The following is an 18,059-nucleotide window of genomic DNA, read 5'->3' as shown; positions in this document are numbered from 1 at the left end:
GTCGGCCTCTCTGCAGAGACGCCGGCGCTACAGATGTCAGGGAAGATAAGGAATGGGTCGGGTGCTTTCAAATTTAATATCCAAATCCTTTTGTTCTTTAGGCAACTAAGCTACTGATAAGGCTAGTTTCACACTACGTCTTTTTAACATCCGCTGAAAACGTTTTTTTAGCGGAAGTACGGATCCTGCTTTTACAGCAAATAACGTATGCAAACGCATATGTTATTTTGCAGGATCCTGCACTGGATGTTAGGGGCGGGCAAAGGAGTCATGTGATCGGGAGTGAGGGGAACTAGACTGGGAGGAGGCTTCTGACAGCTGCATACGCTGGTAACCAAGGTAAACATCGGCCTTGGATACCCGATATTTAGAGAGAGAGAGAGAGAGAGAGAGAGAGAGAGAGAGAGAGAGAGAGAGAGAGAGAGAGAGAGAGAGAGAGAGAGAGAGAGAGAGAGAGAGAGAGAGAGAGAGACACACCCCCTGTACCGGGCATGCTCAGTACAGAATCAGGATCCTGTTATAACGCCACTGAACGACTTTTGGTAGGCAGGATCCAGCACTCATTGACATGCATTGCAGCTCGCGGCGCAATGTCAAGGATCCTGTGACATACGTTAATTTGACAAAGCCAAAAAACGCTACATGTTGCGTTTTTGAAACATGTTAAATTAACGCACAATGACGGATCCTGCGTCTAACGGACGCAAACGAATGCAAACGGAAGTGGACGCAAGTCCATTGAAAATGCATTAAACACAAAACGGATTTGCACAGGATCCGTACTTCCGTTAAAAAAACGTTTTCAACGGATGTTAAAAAGACGTAGTGTGAAACCAGCCTTAATGAGTCTGGCGGCAACCTAATCCGATAGAGTGCACATTGATACTTGTCAGAGCCTATACTTCATGGATGTGGGGAAATCGGAAGAACTAGCTGTCAGCTGAACAAATATTTGGCCCGACAATTATCTGAGGCATATTTTCATCTATATCACTCAGCTGATCTAAATGGAAGCTGGGGCATAGCTATAAAGGGTGCAGTTGAAGGGAGGTACAAGTGCCAGGCTGTATGGGCAGTGTGCTCCTTTGCCAAGGAGTCTCTGTGTACGGGTGTAACTTCGGGTGGGGTTTATGACACTTACTAGTTTCTTCAGGCTTGTATTCATTACCCCGTATCCAGTCCTCGTCATCGAAGAAATAGTGACACATCCAACACCAGAGTTCACTTGGCAAACAAACTTATTCAGTTTATTCTTCACACCATTATGACAGACATGGCATCAACTTTTCCTGGTTCTGTTTCTACTGTTTCTGGGGTAATCTTTCTCTACCTGTCCCCTGGTTTCGTGGACTTTTTCCTCAAGCTGCCATGTCTGTGTCTCTGTTCCCCCTCTTCCTTACACCTGCATCCACTTCTGGGCCCCTATAGCTCTCTAGTCACACGGCTCTCTAAGCCCGCTGATGGTGAGCAGTAGGCTCCAGGCCTCTTAAGGTTATCTCAGGGCTCCCTGACTGTCCCTGAGACTGTGGCCACGTCTTCATTTACTCAAACCCTATCCAGACCTGACACCCTTTGAAGCCCGTCCTGCTAGCCTTTTTGCCACCTGTCACTCCTCCTCAACCTTGGCTTAACCCTGTCCCATCTGGATTTCCCAGCTCCATTTTTCTCCCTTTTTTCTGAGAACTTTCGGAAGACAGGCAAGTATGATGTACGAAGACGGCAGCCTTCTTTCTACCCATTTACAACATTTTCAGTGTTAGACTAAGTCAGCATTACTAGGACCAGGTTCTTGACATGGAACAGTTCTCTTTATAGGGCTATTTCCTACATTGTTTGATGCCCCCCACTCCCTGCAAATGCTCCTCAATTTTTGGCCCCACCACAATATCTTACCACCATGAGCCAATATCAGTTGTATTAGAAGATTAGTAATGATTATAAGGACGAAAATAATTATGAAACCTTTTAAACCATTCCTAAAAATGTATTGTAAATTTTAATTTTCCGGTAGCTATTATTGTCAAAAAGTTAAAGCGGTTGCTTAGAATTAGAAATAATGAATGTTTTCTTCTTAAAACAGCGCCACACCTCACCACAGGTTGTTTGTGGTATTGCAGCTTAGCACTTTAATGGAGTTGAGGTTCAATATCAGACACAATCCATGGACAAGGGTGGCATTGTCTATGGGAGAAAGTAGACATATTTTTCTAAATCTTTGCAACTTTTTAAGATGTGTTATCTTGAGGAATATTTTGCATCTTTCCCAACCGAATTTCTTTCTTCAAAGGACCTTCGAAGAGTTATATGAAACGTGTATTCTGATTGAGTGTGAGAAGAAACATGAGTATATTTGCACAATTGATATGGAAGACTTCTCCGTAGATGGCAAATGCACATTAACGATAACAACCAATGTCAATGGACGACACCATTCAGATCAAATCTGCCAACTTCTCATGATAGGTCACCATTGTAAGTTATGCCAATGCTTCCAAATTATTGGGGGGTTTTGAAATTCATCTGTTTTTTTTTCCAAAAATGGTGTCCATCAATTTGCTGTGCCTATGGTCAAAAGTGGTGCTGTTCCCGAAAACAAGGATTGTAAATCTAGGCAATCTCCTTCAAGTTGAGTGTGTTTTTGTATAAAGAGCTGTAAAGAACTTTATCATATATATTTTTTTTTAATTTTCCAACAGTCAAGCCAGTGCCACCATTCAATCTCACAATTTCTCTTTTGGAGAACTATAATATTTCCTGGGAAACTGACTATGATAAACACATCATGAGAAGCGGAGAACTGGCCTATGAGCTGAGCTACAAGATGGTTGAAGAATCATGGCTGGTAAGAAATTGTAACTACTCTCAAGTCAATGGGTCATTTACAGATTCATCTATAGACTCTTTTTGATTTTCTAGGACCAAAAAACTATCCAGATCCTTGAAGATGACAAAAATGTGGTTCTCCTAAGGTCATCTTTTCAACCTAGTGAACAATATGTCGCCAGGATCCGAGCTCACCCTAAGAGAACATCTATCTATCGTGGCCACTGGAGTGAATGGAGCGAGACCGTCGCATGGACAACCCCAACAGGTGATATGAGAACTTTACTTCCTCCAGACGGTATGAAGACTTTATTTTATGTCTTGAACATTGCTGTGTTAGGAAAAAAAAAAGTTTTTATTTGATTTTAGGGTGGGAGGGCGGTGAATATTCTACTTTAGTTCTTCAGAATAAATATTTCTTGGTTGGTGTTCAAAAAAATGTGACCCTACATAAAATCTCGTACCATGGTTCTCCCTTGCCATTGATGTGGTATTGTCATACTTAAATTACCAACCGAGACCTAACCTATTCATTAAAGCAGAAGCTTCCCAAACCAGGGAGGTATGGTCTTGTAACAAGGGTGGCAGGAATGCAACACGCAATAAAGGCAACTCAGTGATGACTCCAACATATTTTAGTGTACAGGAACAGGGAGATGGGAAAGAAATGGGTAAGAGGAAGTTCAAAGCGAACAAATCAAATCACAGTTGGCAAGTTTCACAGAATCTCCTGATCAGTTGCATACAATCACTGGACATTATGGTGAACAAATTCCCTTAATGGTAACCCAATCCCTGTCCTTCTGTCAGGGGAGCATCAGTGTCACCCTACTAGTAATCAAGGTAAACAATTAAGCAAGAAAACGTATGCTCTACATAAGTTTCTATGTTTTGTCCGAGCCCTTTTTGGGGGTGTTATTGGACTAGTCTTTTTTGGGGGGGTTTCCCCTTCAGGTTTTAGTTTTTTTTCCCTAGAATTCAGCTGATAGGAAGACCTGTGTTCTATGATTAGAATGGGGCATGCGCACTAGGAAATCTTCCCACGCTTCTGAACTCTTTTCACCTCGGCTTCCCCTTAGAAACTCTCTATGGAACACTAGCTATGTACCTTTCTGGTGAGCATGCGCACTGCACTTTTCCCCACGCTCTTGAACTCAGTTTACCCCGTCACAGAGCGACCCAATGTTCCCCTCAGTATTTCTGCTAGGAGCGCGGCCGTGAGCCGCTATAGAACATGTATAGGTCTATTTTTGCTGTAATGATTATATTTAATGATTACCATCCTGCCGTTCCCCCTCTCTTTATATATCCGGGGATAGTCTTTAACAGTGGATTGTCTTGCATATATTAGCGGCACAATACACTGATATATCTCTCATGTCTATAGCAACAATCTGTTGGCTGTAATCCCTGTTTTATTGTACACATATAATACTATGACATTTTTTTTATATACCGATATAGTTTTTCTAATTTTGATTAATTCTCTAATTCCTAATATTTTTTTAAATGAATATAGATTACTGTTTGACATAAAATTGAACTTTTGGGGAGTTTCTTTTAGCTCCAGCATGAAAAAATATTATTTTTTTCCCTTTCACTTGCGCACCTGCGAGTTCTCAGGGTGGAACCGCAGGTTGAGTGACATCTCACTGTATCCAGCTACTGCTTCACTTTAACCTTTTGGTTGGGTTCACACACGATCTCACTTTAAAAATATAATTCTAAACCTTTTTTTCTCTAAAAGGAATTATAAATTTATAAAAAAAAGACCCCCACTCCCTCTCTCCGCTTTTTTCCTCTTAAGGTGAATATATACCTTTGATATGTTTTTTCTGAGCAAATTGATTTGTATATACACGTGGCACTGGCAGCTGCACGCTCCCTGTGCGGTGTTCCCGGCCCTTGGATCATGGACTGCGTAACACTCGTAATGGGGTTCAAGGCAGTTTGTGAGATACGGATATATCTGGAAGTATATGTGTCTTTGTATATAGAAAAGGTTTTTTGGAATACAAGGACTACACCTTCACACACATGGATTTTATACATTTTTTATTTTTTTCAATACCACTTTTATTCAGTATTACTAATATCCTGGGATTAAGAATAAGTTATCACAAAGAAATACGTTGGAAAATTCTTTCATTACAATGTATGATGTCATGTTGTTTTTTAAATGTATAGATTCCCGCCGATTTTTTTCAAATAGGGGTGGATCAGGACTTCACCCCTAAGGTATTTAATGCTGTATAGGGTGCCATGCAGCAGATTTGATGTTCTTTGCCAGCTTGTCCTGATGAAGAGAGCTGAGTCTCTTGAAACGCGTTGACTTGACCTGTGCGTGAAATAAAGCAACATTAATCTGACACTTCAGGATCTGTCGGTCATTGGCGCGGCGTTGAAACCCTTCTCTACCGTTCTCTGTTATAAGTTTCTATGTTAACGGTATATTAAACTTGGCACAGTTGCGTGCAATTCACTACTTCCACAGTTTAACTCTGGTAGCTAGCTATTCTGTCTTAGTACCATACGACAAGGTTGGAAGAAATGGCTCTGTTCACTTGGACACTGCACTGCAGTAAATGTTTGTTTCCCAGTCTCCGGTTCTTGATGTTCGTTGATTGACTGATCCTTCTCTAGTGACGGTGCACGGTGTTGTCTTCAATGCTTGACCACATAGTCTGGGCCTTCTCTGGTGAGGGTGCTTGGTGTTGTCTACTGGGCTTGACCGCATAGTCTGGTCTTCCTCTGGTGATGGTATTCTATGTTTCGTCTTCGGTTTCCTCTGCTGTGACATTTGGTATTTGATCTTCAGGTTCTTCTGGAGACAGTAGGGCTCAGCTCTAGAGATGAGCGAACTTGAAATTCGAAGTCTGAACCGAGCAGCAAATTTAAGCATTGCAGCGTTTGAACAGCTCACACCGGGGGTAACAACAGTGTGCTTGCATTTAGTGTGCACCAAATAAAAAAAGTTTGAAAAAGCCTGCCCACCCTCCCTTGGAACTGATCTGCTTATGGATTGTGCAAGGTTCGGTTCATTTGAGATTCAGGTCTTCTTTGTACTCAGTATACTTCCAGATGATTCTGCTACAGTTGACACAGCCTGCTCTACTGCGTAAACATCTGCTCACCTAGTAAGCGTGGTGCCAACTCCACCTCTTTGCTACCAGCCCAGCCTTTTATATTTTGTAACTGTGCCACAATTATCACTTGACCTAGCATTGCTTTCTAATTCTTACCTCGAGGAAGCACACTCCTCCCAGTTCAGTTTCTAGCGGTGATGGTTCATTGACAGATGGCGATGTTGATCTACAAATGCCATGAAGCATTGAATATGGGCGTTTCTGTCGCCACCCCTTCCAGTCTTTACCAAGTTGGCCGCTGGACCTTCAGACCCTTGTAATAGAGTGGAAGAGAACTCTCGGTACCCGCTTTCTAAAAATATTGATATGATTTTGGGTCAGATTGGCCAAACGTAATGTGTATATTTACTTTGTTCTGAATTTGTTGGTGCTGATCTACTTTTGGTGAGTAGTCCCTTTCTGGTTTACACAAAAACAGGTATGGGTTAAGTGTGTTGACGTGAGACTGAGATGGTGGAACTGGTTTCCAGCCAATCTGGGTCAGTTGCAGAGATCATGTAGATTCAACAGGAGTTATTGAGTAAAGATAGTATCTGTGACGGCCCCGGGAACAATACAATGGCTGCTCGTAAGGGGTGCTTCACACATAGCGACAGCGACAACGACGTCGCTGTTATGTCACCATTTTCTGTGACGTAACAGCGACCTTGTAAGTAAGTCGCTGTTATGATCGCTGCTTAGCTGTCAAACACAGCAACGCAGCAGCGATCATAACATCGCTACATGTGCAGAGAGCAGGGAGCCGCGCACACTGCTTAGCGCTGGCTCCTTGCTCTCCTAGCTACAGCACACATCGGGTTAATTAACCCAATGTGTACTGCAGCTACATGTGCAGAGAGCCGGAGCCGGCAGCACTGGCAGCGTGAGAGCTGCGGAGGCTGGTAACTAAGGTAAATATCGGGTAACCACCTTGGTTACCCGATGTTTACCCTGGTTACAGCTTACCGCAGCTGCCAGATGCCGGCTCCTGCTCCCTGCTCGCTTCATTTCATCGCTCTCTCGCTGTCACACACAGCGATCTGTGTGTCACAGCGGGAGAGCGCCTTTGAAGAAAACGAACCAGCGCTGTGTGTAACGAGCAGCGATCTCGCAGCAGGGGCCAGATCGCTGCTCAGTGTCACACACAGCGAGATCGCTAATGAGGTCACTGTTGCGTCACCAAAACCGTGCCGTAGCAGCGATTTCGGTAGCGATCTCGCTATGTGTGAAGCACCCCTAAGTGAAAAAGATGATGACCACCCTAACAAAGAGTGTTCCTGAGAAAAGAAAGGAGTTGGAAAAGTAGGTAAAGTACATTCCACATGAAGTAGCAGTTATAGAGGGAAAGAGTGATGTGTTCAGTCACTTAAAGTAGATGGGAGCCAAAGCCAAGTAAAGAAGTCTAGGAGTGGAATGAGTGGAAACCGAACGAAAGGATTGGGGCTTGGGATGCAAATAAGAAGTGAGAGAGAGAGAGCGCCTTACCAGGAGAGAACAGAATGAAAGACCCAGAGTGATAGTGAGCCTCACTGAGAAACCAGAACATCGGGCCGCAAAGAGAGGTCCTGAGTGTTGCACTGCCACATGAGGAGGTGTAAGGCCGGAGTATACTAAAGTGGTGTGAGTGAGAGTGAGCCCAGAAAGGAACTTCAAATAGTTGTGCTGAAACGTTTTTAAGTGAATTGTCATTTATTGGAAGAAACTAAAGAACTTTGATGAACTATTAGCTCATGTGACTTCTTGTTGAGGCCTCCATAGTAGTTCTTAGGGGTACTTTGCACACTACGACATCGCAAGCCGATGCTGCGATGCCGAGCACGATAGTCCCCGCCCCCGTCGCAGCTGCGATATCATTGTGATAGCTACTGTAGCGAATATTATCGCTACGGCTGCTTCACATGCACTCACCTGTCGTGTGACATCGCTCTGGCCGGCGAACCGCTTCCTTATTAAGGGGGCAGGTCGTGCGGCATCACTGCGACGTCACACGGCAGGCGGCCAATAGGAGCGGAGGGGCGGAGATGAGCGGGATGTAAACATCCCGCCCACCTCCTTCCTTCCGCATAGCCGATGGGAGCCGCTGTGACGCAGGTAGGAGATGTTCCTCGCTCCTGCGACTTCACACACAGCGATGTGTGCTGCCGCAGGAGCAAGGAACAACATCGGACCGTCGCGTCAGCGTAATTATGAATTACGCCGACGCTGCACCGATGATACGATTACGATGCTTTTGCGCTCGTTAATCGTATCATCTAGGATTTAGACACTACGATGTCGAGAGCGACGCAGAAAGTGCATCACTTTCGAGATGACCCCACCGACATCGCACCTGCGATGTCGTAGTGTGCAAAGTACCCCTTAGACCTGACCACAGGAGGTATCTTAAATCAGGCATATTGCTCTCCTCCACATACCTTCAACAATATTATAAAGTATGTCTAAATCTGGTCAATCATTAAAGATTTAAGGTTTAGACCATTTCATTCTGTTGGCAACACTTGTGACCCCAAAGAACATAAGAGACTCAGAATGAAGTATGGATAAGTTGATATGTACCGTTGAACGTTTTTTGGGTCGTTGGCTGGTACAGTTGTTACCACTCTTGAAAAGACGTTGCATACTCCATCCAACTCTCTAAGATCAGGCATTCTATACTTCCGGAAGAAAATATTTACCTACATACAACCGGCTGAGTCTGCACTGAAGGACCAAAAGACCAAAGTAGGAGTTGCCCCTGCTGTGTACACACAATGTTCTGCACATGAGCTCTTATTATTTGTAAATAAATTCCTAAATATTTCTTAAAAAAATATTTTCTATTGTGTTTCATCAAATTCCCGGATGATCTCTGAACCGTTGATACTAAAGTTCTCATCTCTCATTAAATTTTCAGATCAAAACATCAAAATCAAAATCGGTGGGATTTCCGGAACAATTGCCATCTTGGCATTTCTGGGGATTCTTCTGACATGCTTTCGATATACACCGCTGTAAGTACATCTTATTGTGTTTGCACTGATAGTTATACATTTTCAAGGATAGTTTTTAAATTTGATAGTGATAATTACATAAGTATCAGATCGGTCCAATATGCAAGAAGGTTCCATGGCAACGGTAATTACATTTTTCAGTGCTTTATTGTGGAGCAAAAAAATAAGATAAAAGCTGTTATATGTGCAATAAAGTGTGTGGTGCCTTGGACTCTTTTTACATATTGAATGTCTACGGTGGACCAAGATGGAAACCACCCCCAAGTTGGCGCACCTCAACTTTGCATAGTATGTACCATAGTGGTGTAACTTGTAGATGCTACAGACGTTGTAGAGAGGGGAACTGCAAGATGACCATTGTCAGCACCCAAAGGTGCCTCATAGATTGTTAATTAGAGGTGGAGTCCAAGGTTCTTGTAGTCCTTCTCTACTATCAGGGATGGGAGGATGTGGTGGAGATGTAGGAGGTGGCCAGGCTACCTCACTCCTACGATGTACATATAAGGTTTATTAAAGTGAATGTCTAATTGCTGCTGCTAGAGTATATGGCTGGCGATGTAGCAGAGCCGGAGCAGTGCAGCAGTCGGTGCCCTGTAGTGACCGACAGTTTCAAGTATTGCTGAGGGAGCTGGAGCCGGGATGAAAGTAGTGTGAGAGAGCAAAAGGTTGGTTAGTAAGACAGGCCAGAAGTGGAGCAGTTATACAAAATTGTTGCTGGAGTGAGGACGAGCCCTGTACTAGGGTTCATCGCATAACCAGGAGGTATCTGCCAATGGTCCACAGCCTACGGCTCACCTCGTGACGGGCTTAGGAGAGTCCAGGGACCGATTGGGCATGGCGGCAGGTATACTAATACCCAAGGTGAGGGCTAGACAGGAACAGTACCCTAAAGAACAGTGGCAGCAGCACAAGAATGTATGCCCATGTCTGTCCAGAAGGTTGAAGAATAAATAAAACAGGTTGTTGATGTTTTGTAAAGAATCTCTTTCTGTGATGTGTTGCTCTGTTACATCTACAATGGTGACCAGCTGTGGGGTGGTGGACGCACTCCTGAAGACCCAAGTAATTGTCTACCTCCTGGCCGGGGTAGAACACAAACACAATCCAGTTGAGTAAAGTAGAGCGGAACCCCGCCGGCCATGTGTTGGCTCTCCTCTTCAGAGTGACCACCAAATGGAGGTGCTCTATTAATATACAGTTATGAAGCCCCTTTCTTTTTGAACATATGTACTGTGGATCGGAACCTATTTTTTTCAACAGGAACTGACCTGCTGCACTCGGCAGTGGCCACAAAGTAATATGACGGGAGCTGTGATGTTCCACTCTGTACAATGGTTAAATACATCCATTACCAAAGCTGGTAACAACGGATCAGTGGAGATGCTGATATTATGTTATTGGCTTTTCCCATGGACAAGTAGTGGACAACCCCCTTTTAAAGGGCCATGGTCACTAAATGTTCTTGCTTTTCTGCAAGTATGCCTTAGGTAGAGGAGATGGCTTAATTCCTAAGGGGGTCCAATAGCTCCACTGTCACAAGACAGTAGGGCTATGAATAACGTGATGTTTGGGATGCATAGTTATAGATTTTGAGCTTCAAGATGTTTACCGTCATTTCAAGTCTCAATTCGGCTGCAAAATCCAGATTCTCTCCAATGGTTCCACTCATCTAAATTTTGATGGTGGTAATGGGAGAAGATTTTGCAATAATATGGGAACCAATATGTCCAAAAAAGTTTCATTACGGATGGAGAGGATTGACGACCATTTGGCATGTTTGGGGTAGAGACGGATCGGGAAGTTGGAATTCCATCAGCTGATTAGAGGAGAGTGGCAGCGACTTTGTCTTCTTTCCCCGTTGAAGGCACATGACGAACGTCTGTGTATGAGGGAGCCAGGAGGGAACCTATCTGCCGACCCAACATTCTCCCGACATTTATTTACTCTGTATGGGCAGCATTGGACCCCCATGATTATTCATAACATAAATGTGAAGCTTTCATGTTTATTACTCAGATTTCCTGTTTCTGTTTTTATCGTCAGCATGTGGAAGAAGGTGTGGGTGGTGGTCCCTGACCCCGAGCCCTTTTTCAAGCCACTTTACAAAGGCCATCAAGGAGATTTTAAGGTAACACTGAATATACATAGATCTATTTTTTACTATTAGTCACTATTTTGTATTACAAGCCAATTACTGTTAGCGATGTGAAAGGTCTCATTAATTACAGACGTGTAGGAGTTGCAGAGACACGTGGGAACGCATGGCCGCCCAGAGCTATGGTGGAAATTACATTCTGCTCATCTTTGTAGTAAACATCTCAGTTCTGCGTGAAAAAGTCAAGAAAACACGTGACCTGGGAAAAATCGAGTTTTACTTCCCCATTACACTGATGTAATCTGGTGTCAGTATTTTGTATAGTTCACACTTCTGAAATGAGACTTCACTATTAAAGGCACCGGTCACCTTAAAAATGCCATTAACCTGTATCTATGGGGTTAATCTGCAGGGTAATAGCATTTTTACATGTGGAAGATTTCCTTTAAGGCCTCCTTCACGCATCCGTGCATTAAACACACGTGTGTGACGGTCCATGGTGCAGGTCCGTATGGCTATCCGTGTATCCATGTGTCTGTTCCGTTTGCTGCTGTTGCTTTCGGGTCCCGCTCATTATGCCTCATGAATATTCACTGCACTGATGGCGGACCCAGAAACAAGTGTGAAAGCAGCGCAGGAGACAGGTAAGTATACAAGTTCATGCTATCTGTGTGCTATCCGGATGTCACACGGATAGCACACAAACAGCATGAACTTGTATACTTACCTGTCTCCAGCGCTGTTGTCACACTTGCTTCTGAGTCCACAATCAGTGCAGTGAATATTCATGAGGCATAATGAGCGGGACCGGGAAGAAATAGCAGCGCCGGAGACAGGTAAGTATAAAAATCCATTTAATTTTAATGAATGGGTGTCCTCCGGTACCTGTCACACAGATCACATCAATGTGCGGTACATGTGACTCCTGTGCTGCCGGCCAAAAATGGACATGTCACCACGTGAAACACACGGACACGCATGTGCTCCACATGTACACATGGTCTGTGTCAAAACACAGACGTGTGAGCAAACCCAATGGGTCTACGTGTGTCCGTGTCTCTGGTATGTCTGGAAACGGACGTCACACGTACCGGAAACATGAACGTGTGGTATGTAGGGGGGCCTAAAGCAGTTTTTTAATCTTGAGAATTGAAAAGTTACTGGTTTTTGATTTGCCACCACTGCTGATGTCCATCTTTATCCATCTGTGAAGACCAGCCCATGGCTGAGCTTCATAGGAGAACATCATGTTGTCTATATACTGCAATACTTTAACTGCAATATATTGCGGTATATAGAACAAGGCTCAAGTCTCCTAAGGAGACTAATGATATGTGCAAACATTGAGTATTTGGTTGCAGAAATGTATGCACCATATCTGCATCTCTTGGTAGGAAAAACGCACTTTTTTGCTGCTTTTTTTCATTGCTTTCAATTGTGAAAAACGCTGAAAGAACTGACATGCTGCAGATTATTTTCTGAAACAATCATCAACATTTGCACTGCACGTCAGGCCTCTCATTGACTTTGCCGGCATAAGGATTTTCTTCCAGTTTACTGACAAAACTGCACTAAAAAAAACGCATTAAAAAAATTAAGAAAAAATCACACAGCCTAAAAAAGTAAAGTAAGAAAAAAATAATTATTTAAAAAATTAAAAAAAAAACCATAAAATTAAATTCACTCCCAAATAATAAATTAAAGGAAAAAGCATATTTCTAGTCCAATCTATCAAAATATAAAATTAATTAATTTGAAAGGTAAACTAAAATGAAAAAAAAAAAAGAAATGGCAGAATCGCATAAACCCCTCCGCCCAAAAAAAAATTGCTTGGAAGTGAAGGGGTTAATGACCACAGATTGTCTGTAAGTGATCATAATACAGAAAAAAAAAAAAAAAAGAAAGAAATTCAATTTCCTGCCATTTCCTGTCATTACCAAGAAAACCTAACCAAGGTAGATCTGAAACCAGGCAGATTGCAATTTTGCACCTCTCCTGTATAGAGACTCTGCTTCTACATCCTGGGCCCGACGCAGGAGCCAAAATGAATGACTTGCAATCTAGAATGCTCTAGAATGTGTTCCCGGCTTTCAAAGTGTGACCGTCGATTTAATTTTTATTTCATAAATCAATAGTACACATGAAAATAGACAAATTTGTAATATACTGTATCTTATTAGAGAAATCTGCTTCGTTCTCCTCCTGGACTGATTTTTTTTACTCTCAAAATTCTCAAAATCTAAGCATACCTTTTGATCAGAGATTGGATGTTTTATTTCAGAAATATGTGCAAGTAAAGTTCCAGCAATGCACTGCTATTTGATTGACAGGTGCAACAGGAAGGGAATATGTGGATTGGGTCTTGCTAATTATTCTCGCCCCTGTATATCTGCCTGCGCCGGAATTAAAGTCTATGACGGCGACGGGGGGAGGAAGGCCAGACAGGGGTGGGAATAGATAGCCAGACCCAACCCACATATTCCCTTTCTGTTGCACCTGTCAAATAGCAGTGCATTGCTGGAACTTTACTTGCACATATTTCTGAAATAAAACATCCAATCTCTGATCAAAACGTATGGTTACATTCAGCATCCTAGAGCCAGTATAGCACTGGCTTTACTTTATATATGAAAATCCTGCTGGTTGGTTCCCTTTAAATATGAGAGGAGCTGATTATTATGATTATTATTATTTTTTATTATAGCGCCATTAATTCCATGGCGCTTTACAAGTGAAAAAGGGTATACATAAAAACTAGTACAACAATCATTAACGGTACAAAACAGACTGGTACAGGAGGAGAGAGGACCCTGCCCGCGAGGGCTCACAATCCACAGGGAATGGGTGAGGGTACAATAGGAGAGGACAGAGCCGGTTGCGCAGTGGTGTACTGAACTGAGGGCTATTGTAGGGTGTAGGCTTGTCAGAAGAGGTGGGTCTTCAGGTTCCTCTTGAAGGTTTTCATGGTAAATATGGTTGGCTTCCTCACAAGTGACAATAGTGATCATAGTCGGCCTGGGTGGAAGATCTCCTCCAACCTAAGTAGGAGAGGAGCAAATGTGATTGGCTTCCTTACAACATGTGATCCCAGAAGCCTAACAAGCAGGCTAGCAGAGGTTAACTCTTACTAACCTGACTATCACTGAACACACAGCAGGTCGATGCCCGAGTCTCCCTGTGTTGATCAGAAAAAGCAGATAAACCATTGGGCAGTGTCAGAATCTGCAATGTGAACAGAGCCATGATGGTTGTCGAAGCTCGCACAAAACTCTGTGTGACTCATGCAATTGATTTTCAATTTTTTCACCAAACCTACACATAACTTGACTCATTGGTACCCAACAATACAAGAATCACACTACATATTAAAACTAGTTAAACAAGGGAAATATTGGTTAGAAATGTACTGGCACATTGTTTCCACCCACAGGGTTAATTATTGTAAATATCACCTCACATATACAGTAAAGTGATAAAGGATGTGGCTTACCCCAATGACGGTAGATATATGGACTAAGAGTAAAGAGCAAAATGAGCATATTACTGTAGAGAAAACAAAATATAGAAATAAAAATGTAAAAAACTAAGAATAGTCAAAACGAATGTGAATGTGAAAGGGACAACGTCATATTTAAGTGCAAAAGCAAAGAGAAAACCACATTGGGTAGAGCGGTACGGTGGGTTCAATGACAATGGATGGTGACAATAGTTACCGTATATAAAAAATTATTAATTACATTTACACATACACAAAGGGTCAATTTTGAGTTCTTGATATGGCCAATAAGTTAATATCATATAATGCTTTCAGTAAACCATGTTCTATGTAAAGAGATTCTCCACTTTGGACAATCGCCACTTGTTCGAAGACTCCGTTGACTACAAAAAGTCCAGCTGTGATCAGTGTTTAGCTGTACTCTGCTGGGAACAAGAGTTCAATTTCCCTCGAGTGCCACCGTGGGAGACATTAAGCATTATACCGTGCCCAATAAAATTTGTGGTTGGTCTGTGTAATGTAGGACAGGACAGGTCCTCCAGCATGAGAGACTGTAGCACCGGCGTCTCTGCAGAGACGCCAACTTACTCACTGCCCTGGATGGGTCGTGTCCTCCCCATACTCCCCCAGCCATCCACATGTGCTGCTGCCTCCTTCACTCCCCGGGCCCTGTACATGCCGCACAGAGTTCTCGGGAGTGCACCTAACACGCAAACCCACACACCGGCCCTCCTCTTAAAGGGCCGGAGTGCTATATCCAGGAAATGCCTATAGCTGAGAGGCACAGTGTATTTAAGGCACCCTCCCATTAGGGAAGGTGCCTGTGCAACACCTTCAGTTAGTTAGTCAGTCAGTCAGTCTGCTACCTAGCTAGTTGTCAGGTCTTGAGCTCCTGTTCTGTAATTCCTGTGTTCGTCTCCAGTACCTGCCTTCCCATACCTGTATGACTCTGCAATGCACACCATTCCTTTCTGTACTCACTTGCCCAGCCTGCCTCAGTCACCCCGCCTGTACCTGTCTATTCCTTTGTCCATCATCTGCCCTTGGGGTCACCTGCCACAGTCACAGTCGCTGCCTTGGGAGTGGTACCTGGCGTCCACCTTGGGATGGGAGATTAGTTAAGCCCCTCCCACTAAAGGGTAAGCCTGGGTCCACCCTGTGGTCCAGTGGGTCCACTAATCCCACTCGCTGCCTCTACACTGGCCGAGAGCATTACTGAGACTCTCTTTGTAATCGCTCTTCTTTCTGACCAAAATTGGCCATTCCGGCCCATTACCCCATAAATTGGTCTTGGTAAGGATTGATAACCTCTGCTTCTAAAATGATTTCATGATTTGTTCTTTTTCCTATTTTTTCTCAGAGCTGGTTGGGTCCTCACTACATCCCATTTCCAATAATATCTAGTGATGGAGGCTCTACATATCCAGAAGTCCTTCAAATCGACGACCATAATATGAAAAAGCAGTGTCATTCCAAGACGTGCTTAATGGAGAAGAACCAATTCTGTAGAACTTGTGGGGATGTAAAGATGAATCCTGGCTTGCAATGTGCTCAATGCAACACCTTGGCTAGTACCACCACTGATGGTTCCAATAAAGAAGAAGAAAGGAGCACAGCTGATGGCTACCCTACTTTTAACATGCCTGATCACCTTCTGTACCATGAATCAAATCCAGTAAGACTGAAGTTAGGTCTTCATGAGGATTTCCTAAGATCCAACATAAATATGTTAAACCAGGTGTCCATACCCCAAGACGAATGGGAACTGCAAGAATCTCCTTCTCAGGAGGATAGCGAGAATGTGTTCTATAATGATAATTACCATTCGTTGTCTCCTGACTCCGGAACTAGTAGTGACTTTGGCTATCCTAGAATATGCCTGGATATGGACACCATCGACAGTGGTTTTGTAGACTCTGAATGTGGAAGCCCTGTGGAAAGTGACTTTGGAAATAGTGACAATCCAACAAAACCACTAAATCCAGAACCTTATAATGGAGAAGACGAAAAATGTGAAAGAAACTATGTACAGCAATGGGTGCCCACTGCCCGCTAATAACCAGGAACCGGATTCTTTGTATATAGAGGGTTATAGAGTTGTATGGAACTATTCATTGAATAATGCAATATGCAAGCAACCTCCTAGTAGACTTCATCACGGAGGATGGTGACTTTCATTTCCATAAATCTAAGTTCCTCTGCTGTCTGGTACAAGGACTAAGAATATTGTAACGTACGGTACTTTTATTTACCCTAAAATGATGTTTTGACTCTCAAAATCACTCCAAAGTGTCGATCCTTCTGTCTTCTGCTTTGATTTTCATACAAATATTTTTTCCTATATATTAGGATGGATTTGTTTTATAGTGGATTTAAAGACGCAAGAGTATATACATTTATACACAAAGGCTAAGTAAAATAATAAAGATATACAAACGGTATCATCAAAAGCTCCACACAAGACAAAAACAATAAAAGGAATCAAAAGACACATACAGGGCATACAAATGAAATATCAAAAATGTATGCAATTCGCAATTTTCATGCAATAAGGGTAGACTTAATTCTGCGATCCTCATCTGGTCAAAGTTAATCCTTGTCCTCTGTCCAACCTAATCCTTGTCCTCTGTCCATCCAAGACAAAAACAATAAAAGGTATCAAAAGATACATACAAGGTATACAAATATAACATAAACAATGTATGCAATTCACAATTTTCATGCAATAAGGGTAGACTTAATTCTGTGATCATCATCTGGTCAAAGCTACTCCTTGTCTTCTGTCCAACTTAATGCTTGTCCTCTGTCCATACTAGACAAAAACATGAAAATGTATCAAAAGATACATACAGAGTAAACAAATAAAATATCAAAAATGTATGTAATTCGCAAATTTTCATGCAATAAGCGTAGACTTAATTCTGCGATCCTCATCTGGTCAAAGCTAATCCTTGTCCTCTGTCCAGTGCAACCTAATCCTTGTTCTTTGTCGATCCAAGACAAAAACAATAAAAGGTATCAAAAGATACATACAAGGTATACAAATATAACATCAAAAATGTATGAAATTCGCAATGTTCATGCAATAAGGGTAGACTTAATTCTGCGATCCTCATCTTGTCAAAGCTGATTCTTGTCCTCATATTTTGCTTATGGTCCTTGCAGTCTGATAAATTGTATGGTTTATCTGTATGCAAGGACCATAAGCAAAATATTTTGGAATGTCTTTGTCCTGAATTATCTGGATGAATTACTGTATTTTTCGGACCATAAGACGCACTTTTTTCCCCCAAATGTTGGGGGAAAATTGGGGGTGCGTCTTATGGTCTGACTGTGACTGCGGGGAATGAGGGTGCTGCGGTGGAGCGTGTCATCGGGGGCACGAGCAGGCAGCAGCAGCGCCTGCCGTGATCACGTGTGCCCGCTCATTACATATGCACGCCCATCCTCCCGCCCATTTCTCAGCACAGAAGCCGGCACTGACAGGTGGGCGGGAGGACGAGCGGGGACGCGCGCATAGTAAAGATCCG

General features: G+C 42.9%; 1 protein-coding gene across 3 annotated transcripts in view; it reads left to right on the top strand.

Annotated features, from left to right (window-relative positions):
* The window catches only part of IL21R (interleukin 21 receptor), a 73,965-nt gene extending 56,307 nt beyond the window's left edge, over positions 1 to 17,658 (top strand). For all 3 annotated transcript variants that reach the window (XM_075318095.1, XM_075318097.1, XM_075318096.1), the window contains exons 4-9: positions 2,288 to 2,472; positions 2,697 to 2,842; positions 2,917 to 3,091; positions 8,842 to 8,938; positions 10,982 to 11,066; positions 15,890 to 17,658. In XM_075318095.1, the coding sequence (XP_075174210.1) occupies positions 2,288 to 2,472; positions 2,697 to 2,842; positions 2,917 to 3,091; positions 8,842 to 8,938; positions 10,982 to 11,066; positions 15,890 to 16,585 (1,384 nt within the window). In that variant the 3' untranslated portion in view covers positions 16,586 to 17,658. The remainder of the gene's footprint in view (positions 1 to 2,287; positions 2,473 to 2,696; positions 2,843 to 2,916; positions 3,092 to 8,841; positions 8,939 to 10,981; positions 11,067 to 15,889) is intronic.
* The last annotated feature ends 401 nt before the right edge of the window (positions 17,659 to 18,059 follow it).

The sequence above is a fragment of the Anomaloglossus baeobatrachus genome, chromosome 7 (assembly GCF_048569485.1).
Source record: "Anomaloglossus baeobatrachus isolate aAnoBae1 chromosome 7, aAnoBae1.hap1, whole genome shotgun sequence".
Lineage (NCBI taxonomy): Eukaryota > Metazoa > Chordata > Amphibia > Anura > Aromobatidae > Anomaloglossus > Anomaloglossus baeobatrachus.
The sequence above is the reverse complement of the archived record's forward strand: the minus strand, read 5'-3'. Positions and strand labels throughout refer to the sequence as shown.